The sequence below is a fragment of the Trachypithecus francoisi genome, unplaced genomic scaffold, assembly GCF_009764315.1.
Source record: "Trachypithecus francoisi isolate TF-2019V2 unplaced genomic scaffold, Tfra_2.0 Lachesis_group16, whole genome shotgun sequence".
Classification (NCBI taxonomy): domain Eukaryota; kingdom Metazoa; phylum Chordata; class Mammalia; order Primates; family Cercopithecidae; genus Trachypithecus; species Trachypithecus francoisi.
The window spans coordinates 46,495,965-46,522,080 of NW_022681461.1; the positions used below are offsets into that span (position 1 = coordinate 46,495,965).

The 26,116-nt window shown below is 40.3% G+C and overlaps 1 protein-coding gene across 3 annotated transcripts in view; it reads right to left on the bottom strand.

The window, feature by feature from the left end:
- Nucleotides 1–26,116, bottom strand: part of BNC2 (basonuclin 2) — a 458,180-nt gene that overhangs the window by 120,971 nt on the left and 311,093 nt on the right. For all 3 annotated transcript variants that reach the window (XM_033237410.1, XM_033237409.1, XM_033237411.1), the window contains one exon: nt 15,002–15,237. In XM_033237410.1, the coding sequence (XP_033093301.1) occupies nt 15,002–15,237 (236 nt within the window). The remainder of the gene's footprint in view (nt 1–15,001; nt 15,238–26,116) is intronic.

A 26,116-nucleotide genomic window follows, 5' to 3' on the forward strand; every position in this document is an offset into this window, starting at 1 on the left:
CACTGTAGAAAAATAATGCTTATCTTTTTCACCACAATGGTATTTAAATTTTACCATCTTGACTTTCTAGTAATATAAAATAGCACATGTAGGAAAAGGTACATTTATCTTTCATAAAGAAACCCAATGCAACAATTTTAACAAAAGCCAAATCTTGACTAAAATAAATGGCAACCAGAATCATAGCAAGGCATATTTGACCTGTGGCATAGGCAAATCTGAAAAGTCTGTGAAATTTAAACTATCAGGCACTCCTTAGGTCTAGGAAACCACAACTTATACTCAGGATGCTGTTTGGGCCCTCAAAGCAATATGCTTAAGTGAATAAATCATATATGAAAACCCTATACTATAGCATTCTTTTATAAAGTTCCTTTTTAAGAAGTGTTCCCCTTCTAAGGGTGTGGCCCCTTTCAGGTCCCAGATACTTTTCCATATGGGAAATGTAATACAGTAAAGCTTCCTTCCGTCTGGTGCCTTGAAAAACATTCATGAAGAAGTTTACTGTACATCTTTGATAATTTTGATACTCCAGATGTCTCTTTGTCAAAGTTATCCTAAAATATGAACCTCAGCAATCATAATTTATGTTAACAGTCTAGATCCAGGTGTAAGGTAGAACAGAGGAAAGAGAGGACAAAGCAGGTGGTACTGCCGGAAGGGTCTTCTCACTGTCCCACCAATCAGACGCTGCTTTTCAGAAGAACCTACTGGCACCAATCAGACGCCGCTTTTCAGAAGAACCTACTGGCACTAGACTGTCGCCTTAATTATACACATATACTACTTATCGGTCAAGCCATCAGATGGACTAAAATTCTATGCACTGAGCGAAGGAAACGAACAAAGGGAGCACAGACGAATTCTAAACCTGGTACTCTATTTTAACAGGCACCATAACTTAATATAAAACATCCACATTTTAATTGGCCCAACTCCTCCCCAAGTGGCACTGGCAACAGCAATTCTACAGAGATCGTCTCGTTCTAAATGAGTGACTTCACAGGCAGTTTTTGTGAAATGATCCTGATGGTGCTAAAAATGATCATCTTTGAGTTCTCACTAAAAGGAAATTTTAAAATAAGTTTTCATTAGCTTGTTGAAACATTTTAAGGAATAGGAAGGAAATATATCTTTACTGCTCACCTTCTATAATCTAATAAATAAAGTGGGTTTTCCATAATGGACAGCAAAATCTCAGTAACTGAACCTGATATAAATGTTTTTAATTCAAAAAGTGGGGGTTGGGTTGAAATTTACTTTTGTTTAGTCAGTCTTTAATTGCAAAGTTTGAATTAATATTATTAAAATACAACCAAGACAGCTGAAAAATGTTTAAAATTCCTTAAAGCATTAACTTTTCAAGTAAATTGGTAATACGTCCAAAGAGTCTATTTACATATAATTCATGACTGCAATAATTACAGATCATACTTATGTTTTCATTAGAAAACATACCCAATGATCTCTCCTTTCCCTTAACTTGGCCTGCGTCACCAACTTCCACTAAACTGAAAGCTGTAACAGAGGGGCATGGTGTCTGTCTGTTTACCACTTGTAATATACCATGGTGTGTGTCTGTTTACCACTTGTAATATACCACTTTCACTAAACTGAAAGCTGTAACAGAGGGGCATGGTGTCTGTCTGTTTACTACTTGTAATATACCAGTTATCTGTTGAATAAATACAATTTCCTGAATCCTCAAAACAGGGGGAAGAAAACAAATAGAATATTTGTGGAGAAAAATAAATACGGCTGGGCGTGGTGGCTCATGTCTGTAATCCCAACACTTTGGCAGGCCAAGGCAGGCAGATGGCTTGAGGTCAGGAGTTTGAGACCAGCCTGAGCAATATGATAAAATCCTATTTCTACAAAAAATAAAAAATAAAAAAATAGCCAAGTGTGGTGGCACACACCTACAGTCACAGCTGCTCGGGAGGCTGAGGTGGGAGAATGACTTGAGCCAGGGAGGTGGAGGCTGCACTGAGCTGAGATCATGCCACTGCACTCCAGCCTGGGCAACAGAGGGAGAGAGGGAGAGAGGCAAGAAGGGAAGCAGGGAGGGAGGGAGGGGGAGACAGAGAGAAGGGAAGGAGGGAGAGAGAGAGAAAGAGAGAAAGGGAGAGAGAAGGGAGAGAGGGAGGGAGGAAGGAAGGGAGGAAGGAAAGGAGGAAGGGAGGAAGGAAAGGAGGAAGGGAGGAAGGAAGGGGAAGGAAGGGGAAGGAAAAAGAGGAAAAGAGGGAAAGAGGGAAAGAGGGGAAGAGGGGAAGGGGGAAGACAGTAAGAGGGAAAGAGGGAAAGGGAAGTGAAGGAAAGGAAAGGAAAATCTGTGACCTAATTAGAATTTTGAAAAGGAATGGAGGATCACATTTTAAAGACTATACACTAAATAAACAGAATATATAAAATTACACATCTTAAATTAGCAGTAATGAGTAGCAAACTTCTATTCACCACCTGTAACTTTTCTAGATGTACCTACCAAAGTTTTAACCAAATGTCTCAATTCATTTTTATTAAAAACTAAAACGCATAGTAAAAAAAGATAATTTGCTTTCTACATCTGACCCCTGCAACCATGCAACTGTTTAACATGGGTTTTTTTTGTAACTCCAAGACACAACCCAGGGTAACCAGAAGTTACTCTGAAATTCTCAAACTTGCAAAAGAAGCAAATATCTGCATATACAATTTTTTTTTCAGGAGAATACTATGGGGAATTTAGACTGGCAAAACATTTCTATGTGTGTATTGAAAAGAATAAATTCATTAAACACTCTAAACTTCAAACTTTCCATTAATCCAAACTGACCTACTTACTAACTCAAAATGCTAATGTTTTCTCCTATCATGTACGTCAATATGTGTACTACAATGGTTGGGCACATGAGTATAGGGTGTCTATATCTAAAACTTTGACTTAAAGTTAACCAATTGCTTCTCAAATCCTTAAAATAATTTTTGTGGATAATTTTTCAACAGCCTTATAAGGCATACAAGCATAACTGGCTACAAAAACAAATGTACATGTAAAGGGAGTTAATGGCTTTGCTTAATTAAAATGTAAAACTTCAGCATCTTAAATTTCATTTACGTGATTTTAAAGGAGGATTCAGTAAGTCGCTCTTTTGACAAGAGCATTCAGATTGCAGGGAAGGCTACAGAGGCGCTAATGACATTTACCCCGCTAATAAGAGCTGTTCACACTTCATGGTTTTTCCTTGTTATTGCTCAGGACAGACACGAGCACCTCATTGAAAGATCAGTGCTGCAAGGGAAAAAGGCCCCCTGAGATGTCTCAGACCTAAGGAAAAGCACTAAATCAGGTGATGCTACAAAGATGACATGTTTGATTCTCCAGGGTTCTTACTCGCCCTATGGCCATGGATTTGAGGCAGTTAACACAGAGCCAATCAAAACCCTCCCCCACTCCCAGAAGACACAGGGCCATCCTCTTCTGCAGCAGGCATAGTAAAGGCTAGAGAGAAAAGAAATAAACTTCCTTCAGGTGCCCTAGGTCTGGCAGGATCCAAATGTCTTGTACTGCTCTCAGTTAATCTCCATCGATGTGTGGCTGAATGAATAACACACTGACCTTTTCACCTAAGAGACCACAATTTGAATCCAACGGAAAGTCACCAGAGAATCAATGGACAGAGGCATTCATATTTTAAAGCAATAAAGCACTGCAAGAAGGGAAAGGGGGAAAAAGTTTTTTACCGTGGTTTTGGCCACAGATTCAACCCGGTTTCCCTGGCTCAGCTATTATGAATTGGAACCCTGATTCAGAATTGAAAAGCTCCCAGAACTGCCTCTATGGATCTCAGAATCTGGCACAAGCCCATGGCTACTGCAAGACAGACATTCCCTCACATGTCAATACATGGAAAAGCAATCCCTGCTGCTGATGGAATGATGGCTGACTCAATGGAATACACTCAGCAGGAACTCTAATTCTGGCAGAGATGACAGCACACAGAGACAAGTAGCTCTTAATTACTCTTTCCAAGGGAATTTAAGTGTATTTTGTTGTTGTTAATTTAAAATTTCTAAACTGTGTGCACACTTTAAAAAGTGGCAAATGAATGCAGCAATTTAAGGTGCTTCCCTGGTTACCTAATTTTGTATCTTATCAACACACCATAAAATAAACAGACTTCATATTAACAGATTCTCTAGAGACAAAATCTATGGGATACTCTATTGTCAGTTTCTCTGAACAAGCCTGACTTGCCACGACCATAAACCAATACTGCCAGTGGTCTGTGTTCCGAACATTCTCCTATTTACCCTACTAAGGAATCTGAAAAAACAATGCCTATTGTGCACAGAGCCTTCCTTCGAAATTGCATCTCAGAGAAGATGCAATATACGCCAGTCTTTCAATAACCACATTTACTCAACTACTGTTTTTAAAATCAAGAAAGAAAAAAAAAAACCCAGAGCAGGAAAAGCACGTTAAAATAAAAATAGAAAATACAGTAACCACATTACTCACACTAACTAGAAAGCTGCCTCTGACACTATTATTATGGTTTTAAGAGAGAAAATTACATGAGAACAAGGAAATCAGGTTAACACACTTCCTTACAGAGAGAACCTTTGGTTCTCAAAGTCTCTAAAAATGCTTTTCTGGGGGCTAATAGGTAAGAAATACACAGTAAATTGAGGATGAGTTCGAGCAGAAAATACATCCCAGTCAATGTTTCACTCTCTTATTTGTGGGGCCTCATTTATTATGATCTACTGTAGCCATGCAAGTCCCCATCTCAAGCCTACTTTGACTGAAAAGAGAGAGAGAGAAAAGGGAGAGAAGATGGTGGGTGGCGGGGTGGGGGCGTGGGGGTGGGAGGTGGAGAGAGGAAAAGTAGACACAACAGATCACTCAGTTGCCACCAACAAATGAAGAAACTTCCTAGATAGCAACAGGACCACAATGATAGGTTTCTAAAACAATTGTTCGTGACATCACCAGCTAGTTAGCTACATCTTTAAAATCTAAGGCTATCAGCAACAAATGCCAGATCTGTAAACAATCAGAATCACTACTGACTTCCCTAAGAAAGAAGTGGTGATATGCAAACATCAGATGAATCAAGAAGAGCTTCTGATCATCAGGTCTAGACACGGCCTAACCATGCGTGGTCACTCATTCTCCCAGCAAATGTATTGGCCCACATTTTATTTTCTAGTTCTGTCAGCATTACATATGGCTATCATGCAGAAATCAAATAAATGTATCTTTATTTGCATTTGTCCCATCTGTATGAGTTTAGCAAAAGCTTCCAGAAACCCACATAGATCCTTATCTAATTTTCTACTTTTCACAGCCCTTCAAAATTTCACATACCAGCACTTGAAATGTAAGTCACTCAAAAGAAACAGATAGTAGACTAGGACTCAGCCTTGAGAGTTTTTTCATGACTCTTCATGATAGTCACAGAGGATTTCATTCCTATACAAGTCCCCCTCATCTTCCACTGGGCTCTTCTGTCAAATTGGGGGAAATACTAGAAAAAGACACAGTAGCTCAAATAAAATGTATAGGCAACTGGAAGACTCATAAAGCTCCCGTTGCTCTAGAAACTTAAGGGTTGGGGTGGGGGGGACTAGGAGATCATTCTACTTAAGGAATTAAATTTACTGAGTTCCACTATGAATTTAACATATTACTTCTCTTCATCCTGAAAGCTCCTTTAAGAAGGCACCATCAAGAAAATAAAGTGCATAGAAATTTTGTGCTTTTTGTATGACTAGAGAGTTAATTGGTGCTAGAATTAAGGTTTAAACCCAAAGCTCAGAGCTCACTTTAAATTCAACAAGAAGGATGTATGAGTGCTGCTCAGGAAGATCACACGATTTAATCAGTGCCATCACAGACAATGTCCATTTCAAGTAAATGTGAACTGATTCTTATCAAATGGAGACTGGCCAGTGAGCTGTGGACTCATTTCTGCTCCTCCTGAGGGAATGCAAAAGCCCCTCTTCATGACCCACAGGCGCGAATCCTATTCCGGCAGTCACTGCAATCTGGAATCTGGTAAGCCATATATTTTTATTTTGCAAGAGTAAAGGGAGGAATATTTTTATTTTAACTCTGAGCACAAAACATCAAGCTTTGTCCTTGGATCTAAGGTGTTTATTTTCATTGCTGTTCAAATAGTTAGAGCTTTGGCAAGGGATTCAAAATCCCTGTATTCCACTTCCAGCTTTGCCTCTGCCTGAGGCTGCCCCATCACTGTTAACTTTAAAACCAAGGATAATAGTCTCTGAAACTATCTCTCTAATAGGGAGGTTAGGAGGCTTGCCAGGACAGTGTTTGTAGAGTGGTCCAAGCACTTTAGAAAACAGACACTATAAATACTATACACTGCTCTGAATCATCTATTTTTTGTATATCCCTGCCAAAGACAGGGGGATCCTGACCAGTCACACATGCGATCCTTCTTTCCTGAAAAAGATTCGCATATTGGTGACACAATGCACTGATACCTTCCTTATGACATGGTGTTGAAAATCCAATCTTTACCTGGGGTGAAATAATCCCTCCTTTCTGTCAATTTTCTGGGTCATCTGTATATTTTTGTAGTTCATATCATACAACTTTCCATCATTTGTTTATGGATTACCCATTAGAGTGTTAGTTTTCTGAGAAATCTCCTCTTACATACTCAATATATACTAATAAATCAATTTTTTTTTGCTATTTGAAGGATTACCTAAATTAATTTATATCCAGATCCATTGATCTTTCTGCTCCAGAAATTTCTTAAAAACCTGTGAGGTCAGACAATACCTATTTCAAAGGCTGTTTTAAATGTTTTATTTTATGCAATAAGGTACAATCCTAGATAATCATTTTAACAAATGTATCAAGTAATCATTCATTCTGTGCTAGAGTTTGGAAAGTACCAGAAGAGTTGATAAAATAGGAAAATACAAAGGTGATAAAAATGACAATGTCATATATAGAATAAACCATTACTTGGCTTGGCGCAGTGGCTCATGCCTGTAAACCCAGCATTTTGGGAGGCCAAGGTGGATCACTTGAGGTCAGGAATTTGACACCAGCCTGGCCAACGTAGTAAAACCCCGTCTCCACTAAAAATACAAAAATTAGCCGAGTGTGGTGGTAGGCGCCTGTAATCCCAGCTATTTAGGAGGCTGAGGCAGGAGAATCACCCAAATCTGGGAGGCGGAGGTTGCAGCGAGTCGAGATCATGCCCCTGCACTCCAGCCTGGGAGACAGAGCAAGACTCCATCTCAAAAAATAAATAAATAAATAAATAAACAAGCCATTACTTTTAAAAATGCACACACAAAAATATACACCTTCACAATGTAGTAACGGTAAATATTAATAAGAGTGCTATGGGCTAGTTATTGCACTACATACTTTTAAAACATCCTTTGATTTAACCTTTATAGATGAAGAAACTGATGTTCAAGTATATTCTCTCTGCTGGCTAACAGAGCTATCAAAAAGTGAAACCAAGATTCACAACCAAGTCTGTCCAACTCTAAAGTCCAAAGTCTTTGTTACTACATACTCCTACCACTTATTTATATCCAAGTGCATTCATATGTACATACATATATGTGTGTCTGTGTATATATGTATATATTATTTATTGATAATTAAATAGTAGCTACCCGTTTTCTCTACTGGTTGGAAAGACTTTCTTCTTTAAGAGGCACAGTGAAATCCAGCATTTAAGGCTACTTTATAGAAACAAAGTTCTAAAATGATCAGGTTGGTAGTAGTCTGTAATAGTCTATTCATCATCTTTTTCACTATATATTAATAGTTAGCATTGCCTGGTTACTTAGCAAGTGGCACTGCTAAACGCTTTATGCGAATCATTCTACTTTATCTTCACATCAAGGCCATGAGCACTATTATTATCCCTGTTTTACAGGTGAGTGAACTGAGGTGAATAAAGACATGGGCCTAATTTTTTCACGCGTCTAGTAAGAACTGAAGCCAGGATTCAAGCCCGTGAATCTGCCTTCACTACATGACCCTGCTGCATTAAGTTTTTCTGGTCCACCTCTATAAAAAGAAGGCATAATTATAGCTATCCCACCACACATGAGTGGAGCACGGACCTGTGCTCATTTTTCCTGAGAGTGCCTGCCAAGCCCATACATCCTGGCTCCTCCTCTCAGTCACATGGACCCATTTACATATAAGTTCTGGTCAGTGATGTGAGAAGAAGCACCCCTCTACACTTCTGAGCCTTATCCATGAAAATATGCCACAGAGAACCTTCACCTTCTCTCAGGGTTGCCACCCGGATGAGGAATCTACGATCCCAGAAAATGGCAGAGCCATAAAAATAGCAATGGCCCTAACTTATCTCTTGTCAAATCACCTATGGAAGGAAAGCATTCACCACTAGACTAGACTTGCAGAGAAAAGAGAAACTTCTGCTGTGTTATGCCACTAGTAGTTTTTCAGGATGTGCTTACTAAAACAACTGCAATTTATCTTACTGATACTGACTAACGCCTAAAACGCATTCCCTATCTTTTTTTAAGCATTTGGCATCTGTAGGGAAACATGTTTAGCAACTGGTATTTCTCTGCTATAATTAGAGTTAACGTTACACATAGATATAAGTGAAAAAAATGCAAATTTATTGAGAAGGAGTTCACAACATACATTTCATCTATATTATTTCATCTTTTTAGCTACTCAAAGTTAGAGATAGGAGGGTTATCTTAATTTTAGTGAGGTATGGGGAGTTATCTTAATTTTAAAGATTTAGAAACTATGACTAAGAATGGCAAGTTTTCCATATTTAACTCAATCTTGTCTCAATATCCAGAGCCCTTTTGCCATCCAACTTGAAATGCTTTTATAAACCCTGGAAAGACGACTTCATCTCTCTTCCACTCCCTGCACATGGTATAGCTGAAATCTTACTAACTAGGTAGAAAACCTTCGTTTTTATGCTCAACTACAAAAGGTATGTATCCCTGGAAAGGCAAGTCAAAGACCGGAATTTACAATAAAGTGTTAGGGATAAATATTAGATCTGGTTTTAGTCACAGAAATGAGAGCAAATAGGAGTAAAGACAATGAAATGGAGTATCGGGAAATAGGCAGGAAAAGGAACACAAAAGAGGAAGCCATTTCGCCCAGTTTTGCCTAAGGTCAGACATGTGGTGTGCCACTGAATATAAGAGATACTAAGTTAGTCTGCCAGTTCCAGACTCTCAGGCCTCCTCTATTCCCCAAAATCATGCCACTCTGTGTCTACAGATTCTCACATATTACCTTCTGGAAAGAAGGCTGGTGGCCTTATAAACAAAAAACAAACATCCAAATACCCATAGGGTCAAAGACCTGAATTCAAGTCAAACTTCAAAATGTCCTCCTTTCAATATTCAATACACCCTATTAAGTATTAGCCTGGGAGTTGGTGCTGGGAAGCGAGTTATAGTGATGAATAAGAGGCATGTGTTATCTTCAGGAAGCTTACAGTGTATCAACTGTGACAATTAACACTTCTGTGATCAGGGGAAAGTCACTTATTTGAGCCTCAACTATACCAAATGTTAATTCATTGACAACATCTATAAGAGGATGGTGTAAGAGGAGGAAAAGAGGTAACTGATATGAACTTGCTCCGCAAAGAGCTGTTTAAATACAAGTGTTTGCTTAATATTGATGTTTTCTACCACATGGATACCACAAAACACTTACTCTACATAGACCAGTAGCTAGAAGGCATGGGAGCCTTTACTTTTCTTCTTATTGCCCTCAACAGCCCAGCTGCTGCTATAGCAGTCAGTTCTTAGGAAGCCTGGAGAAAAAACTAAGGGCCTTTTGACAAACTGAAGTTACTGGCTATTCCTTGAGTCGCATGGTGAAACATCAAGCTATACCAAGCTAAAAGGTTCCCTTAGCCATTCATTTAACAAATACTTATTGAGTGCTCTGCATCTGTGGCATTCCCTAGTGAGGAGGCCAGAAAAATAAACATTTCAACAGTTGACTTAATTGACTGATTTTAAATTGTGATAGGAGTTTGAAGGAAACAGAGTCCTAAGATAGAGCTACACTAGAAAAGACCTACATTGGCTAAGACGGTCCTCTGTAAGAAAGTGAGACTTTGGCTGATGCCTAAAAGAGAAGAAATTACCCATGCAGAGACATGAGTAGGGTATTCCAGGCAGAAGAAACCTTACACGCAAATAGCTCATGTGGGAGAAGAGCTGAGTGTGTTCAGGAACTAAGTACTTCAAATGAGCTTGAAGGGAAGAGTTCATGAAGTGGGAAGGGTTGGAGACAGCTACTTCCCTACTCTCATAGGCTCGTACTCTAGACCTCCTCAGAGCCTGTGTTATACTAATGTGTATCATGAAGCTTAAGAGAAGGATCTAGTATGTAGTTACTCCCAAATCTAAAGCTGGACCTCTCAAAGACGATGGCCCCATTTGTCTTTGAGAGATGCTCTTCTAATGTCCTAATTGTGCTGGTAAGACACAGGAGTGTTGAGAGGGGCATCACTACTGCTTTTCTTATAAGGCTGCTGACACCACAGCTAAATATTCAGAGTGTCTCAACTGCTTCTCTGAATTCTGGCAGGACCCACCTGCAAATGAGGAGATTTCCACAGACAGGCTGGTGGACGAGCCCAGGCAAGTCAGTTATACGTTCAAACTGAAAGAGACTGTGAAAACTTGATTTTTAAATGACTAAATTCAACAACGATAATCACCTATATTCTTATTTCCTAGGTCAAGGACAGAGGAGAAAATGGGGAAAGGACAAAAGAGGGGGCGACTGCTTCTATTCATGGTCAATAAATGTATCATGAGATACAGACCTGAACTAAGAATTCTTCTTCTTCTTCTTCTTCTTTTTTTTTTTTTTTTTTTTGAGATGGAGTCTCGCCGCAATGCCCAGGCTGGAGTGCAAAGGTACAATCTTGGCTCACTGCAACCTCTGCTTCCCAGGTTCAAGCAATTCTCCTGCCTCAGCTTCCCAAGTAGCTGGGTTAACAGGGACGTGCCACCATACCCGGCTAATTTTTGTGTTTTAGTAGAGACAGGGTTTCACCATATTAGCCAGGCTGGTCTCAAACTCCTGACCTCAAATGATCCGCCTGCCTCGGCCTCTGAAAGTGCTGGGATTTCAGGCATGACCCCACCACCCCTGGCCAGAATTATTCTTTAGTAGTAGAAAAAAAATCATATTCTCCCTTGTATTTAGATTTTAGCATCTAATTGCATATTCCCATTTTTGTTGTTTTCTGGAAAATGCTTAAGAGCTAACTTACCTTTTCTGTACTTTCTGAATAAATACTTTAGTAAGTACACAGGAGAATATTGAGTTCTTTATATATTATCTGACCTCTTAAGTAGTTGTAGTCCAAGTTATGTAATGCATTTTATACTCAACTGACTACCTTGTGAATTATACAGATACTCACATAGCTGAAAATTAATTTTATAAAAAAGTACAGGATCATTGGTCAATGTGCCAGCCTTTTAAATGTATCTGTAGCATCACTATCATCTCCTTTTTTCTAATAATAACCTCTTCATAAACCACAAAGTTTTGAAAGTTCCACTCCCCCCTTCCGCCTACATCCAAAAATTCAAAATCAGATCAGACAACTGTCATTCTTCCACATTCAAAGGTATCTCAGAAGGCAGGAGTAGCTGTGTACACATAAAGGATGCAGGCTTGGTCCCACAGAGAGTTAAATTAATACCCTGGCTTGACTAGTTCAACTTACCGTACATCTTCATTTGCCCAGGAACACAATCTATAGCCAACTGCTAACCAAGTCAATATGTGGTAAGACTAACAGCCACCCTAACCTGCCTTGATAATTATTCTCCTTTAACTGACATAATATTCAATATACTGTTGTTGAGAGCAATAATGCTAAAATTGATGCCTTGAGGGCTACAAGACAATTGAGTTTTAGCCAGATAAAATGACTTGTACACTAATAGTGTATTATGGGGTTCTACAGCCTTCGGACACACATTTTACAGCCTACTTTTACAAAAATGCCATATGCAATTATATTCAAAGTAACTTGTGCACACCTTATCATTACCACATACAATCTTTAAAATATTGGCCAATTATCAAAATTACTTTAGAAGAAAAGGGTTTACTTTTACAGTCTCTCTCTTTTTTTCTTAACAAAACAAGCATTTTCTCACTACATAAGTGATAACAGTTTTGGTGTTCTGGAACCATTTGCTTTTTTTCCAAACCGAGAACTGTTTTAACAAAGAACAAGTAGATTATAAATGCTGAATAACAAAAACCATCATTTAAATAAAATCTATATTATATCAATTCTACCAATAAAACAAGATAGAAACTAAACCTAGAACTCCTCTAATATGAAAATCATCTATAGTTTTCTCAAAATGTCAATTTTAGACTCTGATTGGAGAAACATTATATTAAATTTGAAACTGTCAAAATCTATATTAAAATAATACAAATTAATTATAATTGAAGTATTACAATAAATGAAAATGTTCTCTATATGCAATATTTCACCCTAAAATAAGGGATTTATAAATTTTAGTTCCTGGTTTTACTGAATTTTCCTCTCAAACTTAATTTCTCTTACAATTTTGTATCTTTAAATCAAGCTTGTCCAATCCACCGCCCACGGGCTGCATGTGGCTCAGGAAGGCTCTAAATGTGGCCAACACAAATTTGTAAACCTTCTTAAAACATTATGAGACTTTTTTTTTTTTTAAGCTCATCAGCTGTTGTTAGTGTTAGTATATTTTATGTGTGGCCCAAAACAATTCTTCTTCCAATGTGGCCCAGGAAGCCAAAAGATTTGACACCCCTGCTAAATACTGGGCCCTCATATAAAAAGAAATACAGAGTACATTTACATTATTTATACTTGCATTAGAGATATGTTCACAAGTTGGGGAAAAACTAACATCCAAATAATTATTTCAAGTAAAATAAAAAACAGGCACTGGCCAAGGCAGGACAATAGGACCATAACACAAAAACATTATCAGGCTTTATATTTACTGCTATCAAAGTGCTACCTGAACTTTGTTAAAATGGCAAATCAGCATAGCCCCACACATACCTATTTGGACAGAAAGATACAATGTCTATGCTTGTGTCTCTGCGTAGGTATACAGGTGTAAATATCTTAGGCAACAAATACATATGAAACTGAAATATAATATGAATGACAGAAGTATAAGGAACATAGGGGAGGTAATAAAGAAGGTACCAGATTGGGGCAAAACACTTGTTGGTTTGGAATAAAGAAAGGACTGTTAGCCAAGCAAACAGTTCCATACAAACAACTGTAAGAGGTTTTTCTCTTTGTGCAAGGTAAAATCCATTCAACACAGATATTAATAATCATGTTGTGGAAATGATTGTAGAAAGATGTAGCACTGTATACATCTTGGGGCCAGTATACGCAGGGATTGTGAAACCAGTTCCTTATTTTTCCTGGCCCCTTCCTCCTAGACCTTGTTCCCCTCATGTTCCCTGACCGTCTAAAACTTACCTTCCTACTTTAACCCACTGAAATGTCCCCATCTTGAGTCAAATGAGATGCTTGTAAACATGCTCTATAAACTGAAAATATAATATACAATTGCTAGTATTATCACCATCATCTCATCTTTTGAGGGCCAAATTTTCTGTGTCTTCCCAGTTGAGAGGCACACTAAATTAAGATGCCATCCTATTCTGAGAGCAGACAGGTTATTCCACCTCCCTTACCTTTCCCTACTTCTACTCTCTATCCTTCCACTGCTCTCCTATCACAGCTAACAGCTGGAGGTACCACACAGGAAAATGACAAGAATCTGTGTGTACTAACGTCAGGTTAAAGAGAGAGGTAGACTGAGACTCCCCATCCCTCACATGCCAAGCTGGCAGCCAGTGCCCTTCATGTAACACACAGTAGCTCAGGGAATAAACAGTGGAGATATCTCTAGCACTACACAAAGCTGGCACAGCCAAAACCAATTGTTTTTGAAGGGGTCATGTCTCCTGGTATTATCCTCATGGGAAATTTGAAAAACTGCTTCAGATTCTACCTTCTCCAATTGAGATCTCCTTTGGCGGGAGGGGTATTTCTTCATCATCCAGTGTAGCCTCTTTGGATCCTGGGGTCTCCCAAAATGCTGCTCTCAACACTGACCCCTCAAGGGTTGTAGGAAGACAGATAGCCATAAACACATTTCAGAGGCAAAGTATACAATGCAAATGACACATGACACACTGCAAAAATGAGATGAAGAAAGGGAGGGGTGGGAGATGGGGGTGCATGAAGGCTGTGGGCCTCCCAGAAAACTCTTAAAGCCCTTAACCAGGTCAGAAGTGCCATTGATACAAAGGGACACGCAAGGCTGGAAGAACAGGTTCTGCAAAGACCAAATCTAAAACCATGTCTGTATGCTTCAGAATGCAGAAATCTGAAGGCTATGATGTGAGGATTTACTGGTTATATAAGTTTATATGGATTATAGTTCTACCTTTGATTTGGCTGGAAAAAAAATAAATAGTAAAATGTGTGCCTTTAGTTACAAAGACTACCAAGAAAAACACCATACCTGCAAACTGAGTATGAGAAACAGCCCTAATAAACCCAAGTGCAGGGTAATCTCAGATTTTCACACACCCATCACCCGCCTCAAAGGGCCCTCCTTTTTAATAGGGCTATAATAAGACTTGTTGGAGAAGCAGAAAACCCATGTTGAAGAGAAAGAGTTGAATTCAAAAAGGTGCAAACAAAGGTAACGCGAGTCAAGAGGCCATGTTTTCCTTCTAACATACCCTGAGGTCCGATGGTGGCCTGCTTTGTCTCTCTCCTTCTTTCCCCTTCCCGGACAAGCCTGCTGAAATGACCACTTTAACCAGAGGAGGGTGTGCTGCCCTTCCTGTGAGGTTTGCCAAGGGCTCTCACCCTTCCCCACCCAGAGCCGGCCCCGGACACCGGCGATGTTCAAGTCCTCCCCCTACCTGAAGGATGTATCCTCGGACATAGTCCCGCAGAGTCCAGCCAAGGCCGTGCAGTATGTGCAGCACCTCCTCTTGCTTCAGGACGCTGAAGAGACGGTCCAGCAGGATCTTTAGTCGCACAGGCACCGCTTGTGTTCCATACAGCATCAGGCTGCTGATGTCAAACACGACGTTGGACTGCACAATCTCCACTTGGGTGGGGTGGTACAGGTGCTGCGTGCTGAGTTTATCCAAGGCTGTGGTGGTCCCGCCAAAGTTCCAGAGATCGGGGTGTTGGGAATAAAGAGATAAAAAGAGAACAGGAGTTAGAAATATCGCTGGAAGTTACCAGGGCTCCATTTCTACACATGAATGTTCGCCATATGTGTTTAAGCAAGATCCTGCAAAGAAAATAGTTCTCTGACATCTCCTTTCTGTTTTACCCCTTTTCTTTCTTATTTTTTAAATTGGATGTGTTTATAAATTGCAGGCAACAACAAATACAAAACACATTCAACTTTAAGATAAGGAGCCACTGAGGATGTTTTTAAATGACCGTGGCTGGTGCTAAAAACCTCATTGATTTGTTAAGTGAACTGTGGTTCAACTCAAGTTACGATAGTGTCCCCCACCCCCTACCAAAAACAAAACAAAACAATTCCTAACTCATGCCATACGGGGAGGCTCAATTAATACCACTTTTCTGAATAACATTCACCTGTTATAATACCTAAATGGTTTGAGGAGGAAGAGAGTGTTCTTTAGACGATAGGGGTAAAAGACCTAATTTGGAGGAAATAAGGAAAGCTGACATCTGTGTGGAGGGTTAGTAATTTAAGTCAAGTCATATTAGTTATAGTGGGTTAGCCAAAAACCTAGTTCTCCCAATTTCTCTCGTTAGTCACCTGTTAGATAGCTTTTGTGTTCACTGGCATGTTTTCTGAAACTTATTCAGGATAAAAAGGAAAGAAAATTAAAGTCATAATTTTAAAAAGAAAGAAACAACAAGTCACTTTGTTAATAGCTCTAAGGGTACAGATGAAAATGGAAACAAATGACAAGACAACATGTGGGCATTTCTGGTGTATCTTAGCTGTGTTATCTCAGTAGAAAAAGCTGAGGATGACCATTCTCAGAGTCAACACTTTCAATACAATGGAAATTTCAACAATTGGGTGCTTTTTCTCCTTAAATTTAAGAAAACGCTATCTCTTCTGTAGAACTAAATGCCAAAATAAGGTCATAAATTCTAGTCCCCATCCATATCTGAGTTACTGCACACCCTATTGCTGATAATATAATTACATTTTGCCTCAGTTTCTCAAACAATAACACTGTCTTATCTGTAGGGCTTAAAGAGCTGCTGCAAAGATTAGTGAGATAATGAGTGAGAGGCACTCTAAACTCCTTAAGAGATCACAAAAGGCACTCAGAACTGTCAGAATTATATGCATATGCCCATTGAGGAATTAAACAAGATGAACACATGAGCCTGAAGGATGGTCATCTAACCTCATGAGTCAGGCAAAGGGGTATCAGCCAACATCTAGGCTCAAGTCATAAGTACACCTAAGTTATGTACCTAAGGTTTCTGCAAATTCTAAACTACTGTGTGGCCTTTCTCAGCTACTTTTCCTAACACCTTATCCCTAACGGTATGGGCTACACTGCATGTGCATTCTCAGCAACTCCTATTTTACTACACCAATATTACTGCATAATAATGGAGGAATTTAAAAGTGCGTGCACACAGATTTTTTAGTATTTCACATGTATTTTTTCAGGGCTCCTCCTCCACTCTCATTTCCTCCTGACTTGTGGTCACTAGAGAGTTCATGTACTCTTGATAAATTGCTTTCTTACATCCACAGTGTAAAGGCCCTTATCATTTACCCGCTGGCTTCATTCAACACATTTACTCCCAGGAATACTTTGTCAGAGAGTTCGGGTTTTCTCATACTTCATTTCTTGCAGCTGATTTGTCTGATCTTCCCTATTCTAGTGGTTAAGTCGACTTTGAATAAATAGCCTTAAAAATTAATTTAACATTTGGGAAAGATAAGGGATTCACAAGCCTAGGGACTGAAGTTTTCTCTCATTCCACAGGGCATTTAGACTGCAAAAAGGCAGGAATGGGGTATTACTATCCCTGTTCTTCTTCAAGTACAGCTTAACTACTCAGCCTCCTGATGAGTGGCTGCTCTGCTTACAGAATCCAGTGACCAGATCAGGGGGGATCTGCACCTCCTCCATTTCCCTTCATCAGCTCTCCTCAACCATATCAGACAGTTCTCTACAAAACAGACTTCTACGACAACAGCAAATATGAAACTGACAGGAGTCAGCAGAAAGGAAATAAAACAACACAAAATCCTGATCTTTGTGTGTGTACTTGGCACCTTGCATCTCTGCATTAAGTACATGCAGGTGTGTGTGCAAATGCGTTCAAACTGTAGATGAAAAATATCATAATCCCTCTCCCTCCCACTCATTAAAAAAGGTTGGTTATTTTATTTTTTATTTATTTTTTAAGACGGAGTCTTGCTCTGTCGCCCAGGCTGGAGTACAGTGGCACAATCTCAGCTCACTGCAAGCTCCGCCTCCTGGTTTCATGCCATTCTCCTGCCTCAGCCTCCCGACTAGCTGGGACTACAGGGGCCCGCCATCACTCCTGGGTAATTTTTTTTTTTCTTTTGTATTTTTAGTACAGACGGGGTTTCCCCGTGTTAGCCAGAATGGTCTCGATCTCCTGACCTTGTGATCTGCCTGCCTCAGCCTCCCAGAGTGCTGGGATTACAGGCATGAGCCACCTCACCTGGCCAAAGTTGGTTGTTTTAAAGATGCAGAGGACTAAACTGTTAAGGGTACAGAAGAAAAGAAAGAATCGTCAGAGAATTAAAAGAACACAGATAGAACAAAAATATTTCCCTAGATATGCTTTCGAGAACACCTGAGATTGAGGATATTATAAAGACACTAGTTGATTCTTCTTCATAAGTATACCGTATGTCAGTAAGGAAGAATACAGCTGGGCAAGGTGGCTCACACCTGTAATTCCAGCACTTTGGGAGGCGAGACAGCAGATTGCCTAAGCCAAGAGTTCAAGATCAGCCTGGGTAAAACCTCCACCTCTACAAAAAACGGAAAAATTAGCTGGGCATGGTGGCATACACCTGTGGTACCAGATACTCGGGAGGTTGGGGTAGGAAGATCCCCTGAGCCCAGGGGTGATCCAGGTTGCAGTGAACCATGATTATATCACTGCACTCCAGCCTGGGCAACAGAAGTGAGACGTGTCTCAAAAAAAAGAGAAAAAAGTAGAAAAACTGTTATAAACCACATAAATATACAGCAAAGGTCAACAACTTATTCTGTAATGGCCAGATGGTAAATATTTTAGGTTTATGGGTTATGCGTTGTCTTTCACACCTATTCACCTCTGCTGTTATAGCAAGAAAACAGCCATACATAGATAAGACTTAAACTATTAGGTGTGTCAGTGTTCCAAAAAAACTTTATTTAGGCCAGGTGCAGTGGCTCACACTTGTAATCTCAGCACTTTGGGAGGCCAAGGCAGGAGAATTACCTGAGCCCAAGAGTATGAGATCAGCTTAGGCAACACAGTGAAACCCTGTCTCTACAAAAAAATAAAAAATTAGCCAGGCATACCGGTAGTCTCAGCTACTTGGGAGGCTGAGGTGGGAGGATTGCTTGGGCCCTGAGGGTCAAGGCTGCAGTGGAGCAATGATTGTGCCATTGTACTTCAGCCTGGGTAGAAGAGTACGACCCTGTCTCCAAAAACAAACCAACAAACAAACAAACTTTATTTACACAGACACCTCACCAGCTTTGTTTGGGCCCTGATGATGATGAAAAGGTGGATCAGATATTTAATGGAAGTCAACAGTAGATCACAAAAAAGCTCTAAGAGTGTGGTTTAGGAAGCAGTTACCTAGGAGATGAGCCGTAGATGAAGACTTAAAAAATACTAAACTAGGCCGGGCATGGTGGCTCACACCCATAATCCCAGCACTTTGGGAGGCCAAGGTGGGGAGATCACGAGGTCAAGAGATCGAGACCATCCTGGCCAATATGGTGAAACCCCGCTTCTACTAAAAATACAAAAATTAGCTGGGCGTGGTGGCACGCACCGGTAGTCCCAGCTACTTGGGAGGCTGAGGCAAGAGAATCGCTTGAAGCCGGGAGGCGGAGGTTGCAATGAGCCAAGATCACGCCACTGCACTCCAGCCTGGCGACAGAGCAAGACTCCGTCTCAGAAAAAATTAAACTGCCTAGCTTGCAAACTTCAGCATAAACATATCATCAAAGATTATGATCTGCCAGATTTCTTGAATATATCAAAATTTTCTGCTTTACAATTACTAGATCATATTGAGTCACCAAGTTGTGACAACTTTTGGGGAAGTGCCCCTGGAACTACAATACGTGATGATTTTTTAATTGTCATAAAATCTGTAAGGTGAGAACTGGACTGCTGCCTAATTTCATGATCTTCACATATCTAACTGTGGAGGAGACAGGTCTGGATCTTGCAGGGTTAGGAATATGAGTTAGGCCAATGGCACTGTAGAAAATGTAGGTCAAGAACTTGTTCATCAGGATGGAGTGGGAAAAGACGGCACCTACTTTAATTAATTTTATGGGCCTAACCAATTGCTAATTTGTCCTATACCAATGGTATTGTCAAGATTCATTTTCAGGCCAGGCACCGTGGCTCACGCCTGTAATCCAGCACTTTGGGAAGTTGAGGTAGGTGGATCACCCAAGGTCAGGAGTTTGAGACCAGCCTGGCCAACATGGGGAAACCCCATCTCTACTAAAAATAAAAAAATTAGCCCGGCGTGGTGGCACATGTCTGTTGTCCCAGCTACTTGGAAGGCTGAGGCAAGACAATCACATGAACCCAGGAGGCAGAGGTCGCAGTGAGCCGAGATCGCATCACTGGACTCCAGCCTGGGCAACAGAGTGAGACTCCATCACAGAAAAAAAAAAAAAAAAAAGATTCAAATGAAATCTAACCAGAAGTTGCACATACAAAATATATAAAAGTGAAGCTGTTCTAGGTGAAGCTGGAGTAATCACAGATTACAGAATGTCCAATCATGTATTACTCCTTTTTTCTCAACTTGCTTAAGTATCTCAGTGGGCCGAACCTTGGAAGTACAGTTTGAAAAGCCCTTGTCTTTATAGTGAGTTGACATCAATTTTTTTTGCCTGCTTTGTGTCCACTCCCCTTCATTCTGGTAATAGAAGCTACATTTCTTTTTTTTTTTTTTTTTTTTTTGAGGCGGAGTCTCACTTTGTCGCCCAGGCTGGAGTGCAGTGGCCGGATCTTGGCTCACTGCAAGCTCCGCCTCCTGGGTTCACGCCATTCTCCTGCCTCAGCCTCCCGAGTAGCTGGGACTACAGGCGCCCGCCACCTCGTCCGGCTAGTTTTTTGTTTTTTTTTTTTTTTAGTAGAGACGGGGTTTCACCGTGTTAGCCAGGATGGTCTCGATCTCCTGACCTCGTGATCCGCCCGTCTCGGCCTCCCAAAGTGCTGGGATTACAGGCTTGAGCCACCGCACCCGGCCAGAAGCTACATTTCCTTTTGGGAACTTGTCCCTTACACTCAACACCAGTCTTTCTTTTCTTTTCTTTTTTTTGAGACAGGTTCTAACTCTATGACCCAGGCTGGAGTGCAGTGGCATGATCACAGCTTCCCACAGCCTCCACCTCCGGGGACTCCGTCTCCCAAGTAGCTAGGACTTAGAGGTGCATGGCACCATACCCAGATAATTTTTCTGTATTTTTTTTTTTGTAGAGATGGGGTTCCCCCATGTTGTTCAGCCTGGTCTCAAACTTCTGGGCTCAAGTGATCCACCTGCCTCAGCCTCCCAAAGTGTTGGGATTACAGGCATAAGCCACCATACCTGGCCAATACCAGTATTTCATAGACTGAATATTCCTTAGCCAGGCCTAGAAAACCAGTCTGCTCCAGCACCCTGACCATAACAACTGGTTCAAGAATAGGTAAGTGACCTAAGTCTTGACAGTGAGGTTGAATCCAGGAATTTACTTAGAACTACTGGGAATTTCTTCTCTTTCCTCTAAATTTGTAGCTAATGAATATGCTTGAGAATGCAAATCATATGGAGACGAGCTAGGCTGCAAGAGGATCTGACAAATATCTAGTACTGATAACATTGTTTGATTCAGAAGATTTGGCAGTGCTTTGAGGTTGGTACTGTCCCTGGAATTTTCTGTTACATGAGCGAACAAAATCTGTCTCTCCTTGTCCCTCCACTACCTCTCCCTTTCCCCTCTACCTTTTTCTCACTGTCTACTTGAAGTCACATTCTGTAAGTTGGAACTAAAAGAGTTCTATTACAACTACCCTTTGAGGTACTTTTCTAGCTGATTAAAAAGTAATTTCAAGGTCAGGTGTGGTGGCTCACGCCTGTAATCCCAGGACTTTGGGAGGCCGAGTTGGGCGGGTCACAAGTTCAGGAGTTGGAGACCAACCTGGCCAATATGGCGAAACCTCGTCTCTACTAAAAATACAAAAATTGGTCAGGCATGGTAGCGTGCACCTGTAGTCCCAACTACTTAGGAGGCTGAGGCAAGAGAATCACTTGAACTTGGGAGGCAGAGGTTGCAGTGAGCTGAGATTTATCCATTGCACTCCAGCCTGGGTGACAGAGTGAGACTCTGTCTCGAAAAAAAAAAAAAAGTAATTTCAAAGTAGTAGTCAGTGTTCAACTAAAAGTATGTTAGTTCCAGGCTGAATGCAATTCACACTTTCTGCAATGAATGGAATGAAGAGTATTCTAAACAATTTAACAGCCGGGCACGGTGGCTCACACCTGTAATCCCAGCACTCTGGGAGGCCAAGGCAGGCAGATCACGAGGTCAGGAGATCGAGACCATTCTGGCTAACATGGTGAAACCCTGTCTCTACTAAAGATACAAAAAATTAGTCGAGCATCGTGGCAGCTGCCTGTAGTCGCAGCTACTTGAGAGGCTCAGGCAGGAGAATGGCATGAACCCGGGAGGTGGAGCTTGCTGTGAGCCGAGATTGTGCCTCTGCACTCCAGCCTGGGCGACAGAGCAAGACTCCATCTCAAAAAAAACACATACACACACACAATTTCACATCTTATACGAATTTACAAAGAGCGAAGAATGCCTTCAACAGCATTAATAAGGAAAAATAATGGTGAGGAAGAGTGTAAAGAAAATAACCCTTTAAGTGACAACTATGTATCAGGCATCATTCTAGAGCAACTTTGTCCAAACCGTGGCCCACGGGCCACATGTGGCCGAGAACGGCTTTGAACGCGGCCCAACACAAATTCATAAACTTCCTTAAATGAGATTTTTTTGCCATTTATTTTTAGCTTATCAGCTATCGTCAGTGTGTTAGTGTATTCTATGTATGGCCCAAGTCAATTCTTCTTCTTCCACTGTGGCCCAGGGAAGTCAAAAGATTGGACATCCCTGTTCTAGGGGCTCACTATTAGCTCTTTTAATCCTTCAATTAAAAAGCATACAAACACAGTATTATTATTACCGCTGATTCTGAGATCATGGCCTCAATCAGGTTAGGTAACTGGCCTAAGGTCACTCAGCAAATTCACTCAAGAAATTTCTGTTTTCACTACATGTTTGAATAAATAGTCAATATGAAACCTGGAAGTCCTCATCATGTTGGAAGTCCCTAACTACCAGCAATCTGGGCTACTTGCCCATCACTCTGCTGAAGCAAGCATTTCAAAGGTCACCAACACCTGCCTTTCTGTGAAATCCAACAGCTTTTTTCCTTCATTATTCTCCAATCTCTCCATAGCAGCTGACCTTATTGATCACTGCTCCTCCTAAAATGTTCTCCTCCTTCATTCATGCATACATTCATTTATTCACCAGCACCTATTAACTTATCTCTGAAGTATGTGCTGTATGCAGATACAAAAGTAATTTATGTTGTGGCCTCCACCTTCAAAAGCAGACAGACGTAGGCAATATAAATGCTATAAAAAAGATTTGACCAAGTACTGTGGGACACAGAAGAGAGAGCAATGCTGCCGGGAACGCAGTCTCCTAACTTGGAAGTCAGCAGGCAAGAAAGAAGGAGGAGAGTACTGTAGGTAGGCGGAACTAAGGCAGTGATTCTCACTCATTGTGTGCATCAGAATCAAGTGGAGGGCCTGTTAAAACAGACTGCTGGGCCACCTCCCCCAGAGTTCCTGATTCACTGGGTCTGGGCATCAAGAATCTGCATTTCTAACAAGTCTCCAGAAGACGTTGATGCTACTGGCCAGGATGATACTTTGAGAATCACTGAATTAATGGGTATGTGTTAGGGACCTGACTATCTAAAGAATGTAACACTTGCAGCAAAATAGTTGGAAATTAGTCCAAAAAGATCATACTAGCAGACTGTAAGTAAGGAGCTTTATTTGTAAAGCCAAAGACCTGTGGAAAGCTTGTAATTTTATTTCTTGTTAATAGGATTAGGTATTAAACATTTTATAAGAGGAAAATGGGTAGGTGTGGTGGTTCATGCCTGAAATCTCAGTGCTTTGGGAGGCTGAGATGGGAGGATCACTTGAAGATAGGAATTGGAGATCCACCTGGACAACACAGTGAAACCATGTCCAAAAAAAAAAAAAAAAAAAAAAAATTAATGAGTCAGGCAAGGACAAGTGTGGTAGTGCAAGCCTATAGTCCCAGCTACTTGAGGCAACAGAGACAGGAGGATCACTTGAGCCCAGGAATTCCAGGCTGCAGTGAGCTATGATCCTGCACTATACTCCAGCCTGGGACAGACAGAATGAGACTCCATCTCTAAACAGCAAAAGATTAAAAGATAAAAATTATTTTTAGTTTTAGATGTAAAATTCTGGTAAGAGTGCAGTAGTTTAACTTAAGCAATAGTTGTCACATGGGAGACATGACACCTGTCCACCAGGAACAGTGGCTGGTGAAGGTACTGGATGAACCTTGGCCACAAAGCCATAACCCATTAACATAGAAAAGTTCAGAAGTAAGAGGGTTGTTTTAACTTTGAAAATTGTGGCTGGGCATGGTGGCTCATCCCTGTAATCCCAGCACTTTGGGAGGCCCAGCACTTTGGGAGGTCTGACACTTTGGGATCACCAAGAAGTAAGGAGTTCGTGACTAGTCTGGCCAATATAGTGAAACCACATCTCTACTAAAAACATAAAAATTAGCCAGGCATGGTGGTGGGCACCTGTAATCCCAGCTACTCAGGAGTCTGAGATAGGAGACTCTTTTGAACCCAGGAGGTGGAGGTGGCAGTGAGCTGAGACTGCGCCATTGCACAACAGCCTGGGCAACAAGAGCGAAACTTTGCCTCAAAAAAAAAAAAAAAAAAAAAAAAATCACAGCCTTTGACAATTGCCCTAGATGATTATGACACATATGCCCCCACTCACATACCACAAAGAAAAATTAGAGACAGAAACAGGGGCAGGGACAGCTTAGAGCCAAGTGAAGAGAGCAGGGCATTTTTGCATTACTCCACTGGGACATGACTTAATTCAGTGGATTTCTCAGTATAGTATGCCTAAGCTCGGGATATAAAATGGCCTTCCATGAGGTATGCAAACACAGGGACCCAATTTCCAGATCTTGCAGTTCACGGAACTGTACGTGAGGATTATCCATTCTTGTTTCTCTTCTCAAAATTGTACCCTTCCTTCTTTACAAAATAAAGGTATATACCCTGGCTTATATTCTACATGGTACACTTGCCCAGGGTATAAAACTCTTCTGAGTGCTAAAATAATTCACAATTTGATTATTAAAAGAATTAATAGGCCAGCTGTGGTGGCCCACACCTGTAATTCCAGCACTTTGGGAAGCTGAAGCAGGTGGATTGTTTGAGCCTAGGAGTTCGAGACCAGCCTGGGCAACATGGTGAAACTCCAACTCTACAAAAAAATACAAAAATTAGCTTAGCACGGTGGCACATGCCTGTCGTCCCAGCTACTCGGGAGGCTGAGATGGGAGGATCACTTGAGCCCATGGAGGTCAAAGCTGCAGTGAGCCGTGATTGAGCCACTACACTCCAGCCTGAGCAACACAGTAAGACCCTGTCTCAAAAAACAAACAAACAAAAAAACAACTAATAAAGCCTCATATTTCCCTGACTATACACAGATGAGTAAAGTGTAGCTAGATCTGATACAGGATTTAGGACTATGCTGGAATGTTCAGAATTCAGACATCATATAAAATGGGCAATGATAATGAACTCTCTTCTTACATTCTTGTCTATTTTAATAATGTGTTGCTCTTTAGAAAGCATCCTATGGGAGCAAAGCATGAGTGTCCAACGGTGAAAATTGTCTCCCTCCTCGAACCCCACATATCCAAAGCTAAGATATTCTTTTCAACTATCCTCAACTCTCATTCATCCCTAGGAGGTGTCATCACATGGGAAGAAAAGCCCCTAAGCAGATTAAGGGATGCCTACTCTTTTAAATTTAGTTTGAGTATCTTCCTGTCCCTACAAAATTTGTAGAATAAACTGAATAAAAGGTATACATAGAAATTTTACCTAATTTCTTTCAGAAACAATGTTTATCATTTAGTAAGGTAGTTATAACCTACATAATCAAATAGTATCAACATATTTATCATTAATCATCATTTTCATCTTAAAAGATTTTGAATACCTTCTACATACTGCTAATAAAAATAACAGAATTATAATCCAAATGTCAAAGCACTTAATTTTTAGCAAGTATGTAAATTCCTCTTTCATTAAGCATATAAAAACAGTCTGATCATGATACCTAGCAAAATTGATAAATATTTTTATATACTACTCTTACCTAATTTTTTTACTAAAGTCCACACTAAATTGTGTGATACACATGGAACCATATTTATCAAAGTGATATGACTTCTAACATACTTCTCATTTCATAAATAAGTTACATATTATAGTACATAATTACTAATTAAGTAATCAGAAATATCATGTCTATTATAAGCTGAATAAATAAATTTTACTAGCACCATATTTTATTCTGGACTGTTTCAGTAATGTATCATAAAAGATGCATTCCATAAGTTATTGATATGGTTTTTTTTAAATAAGTTTTC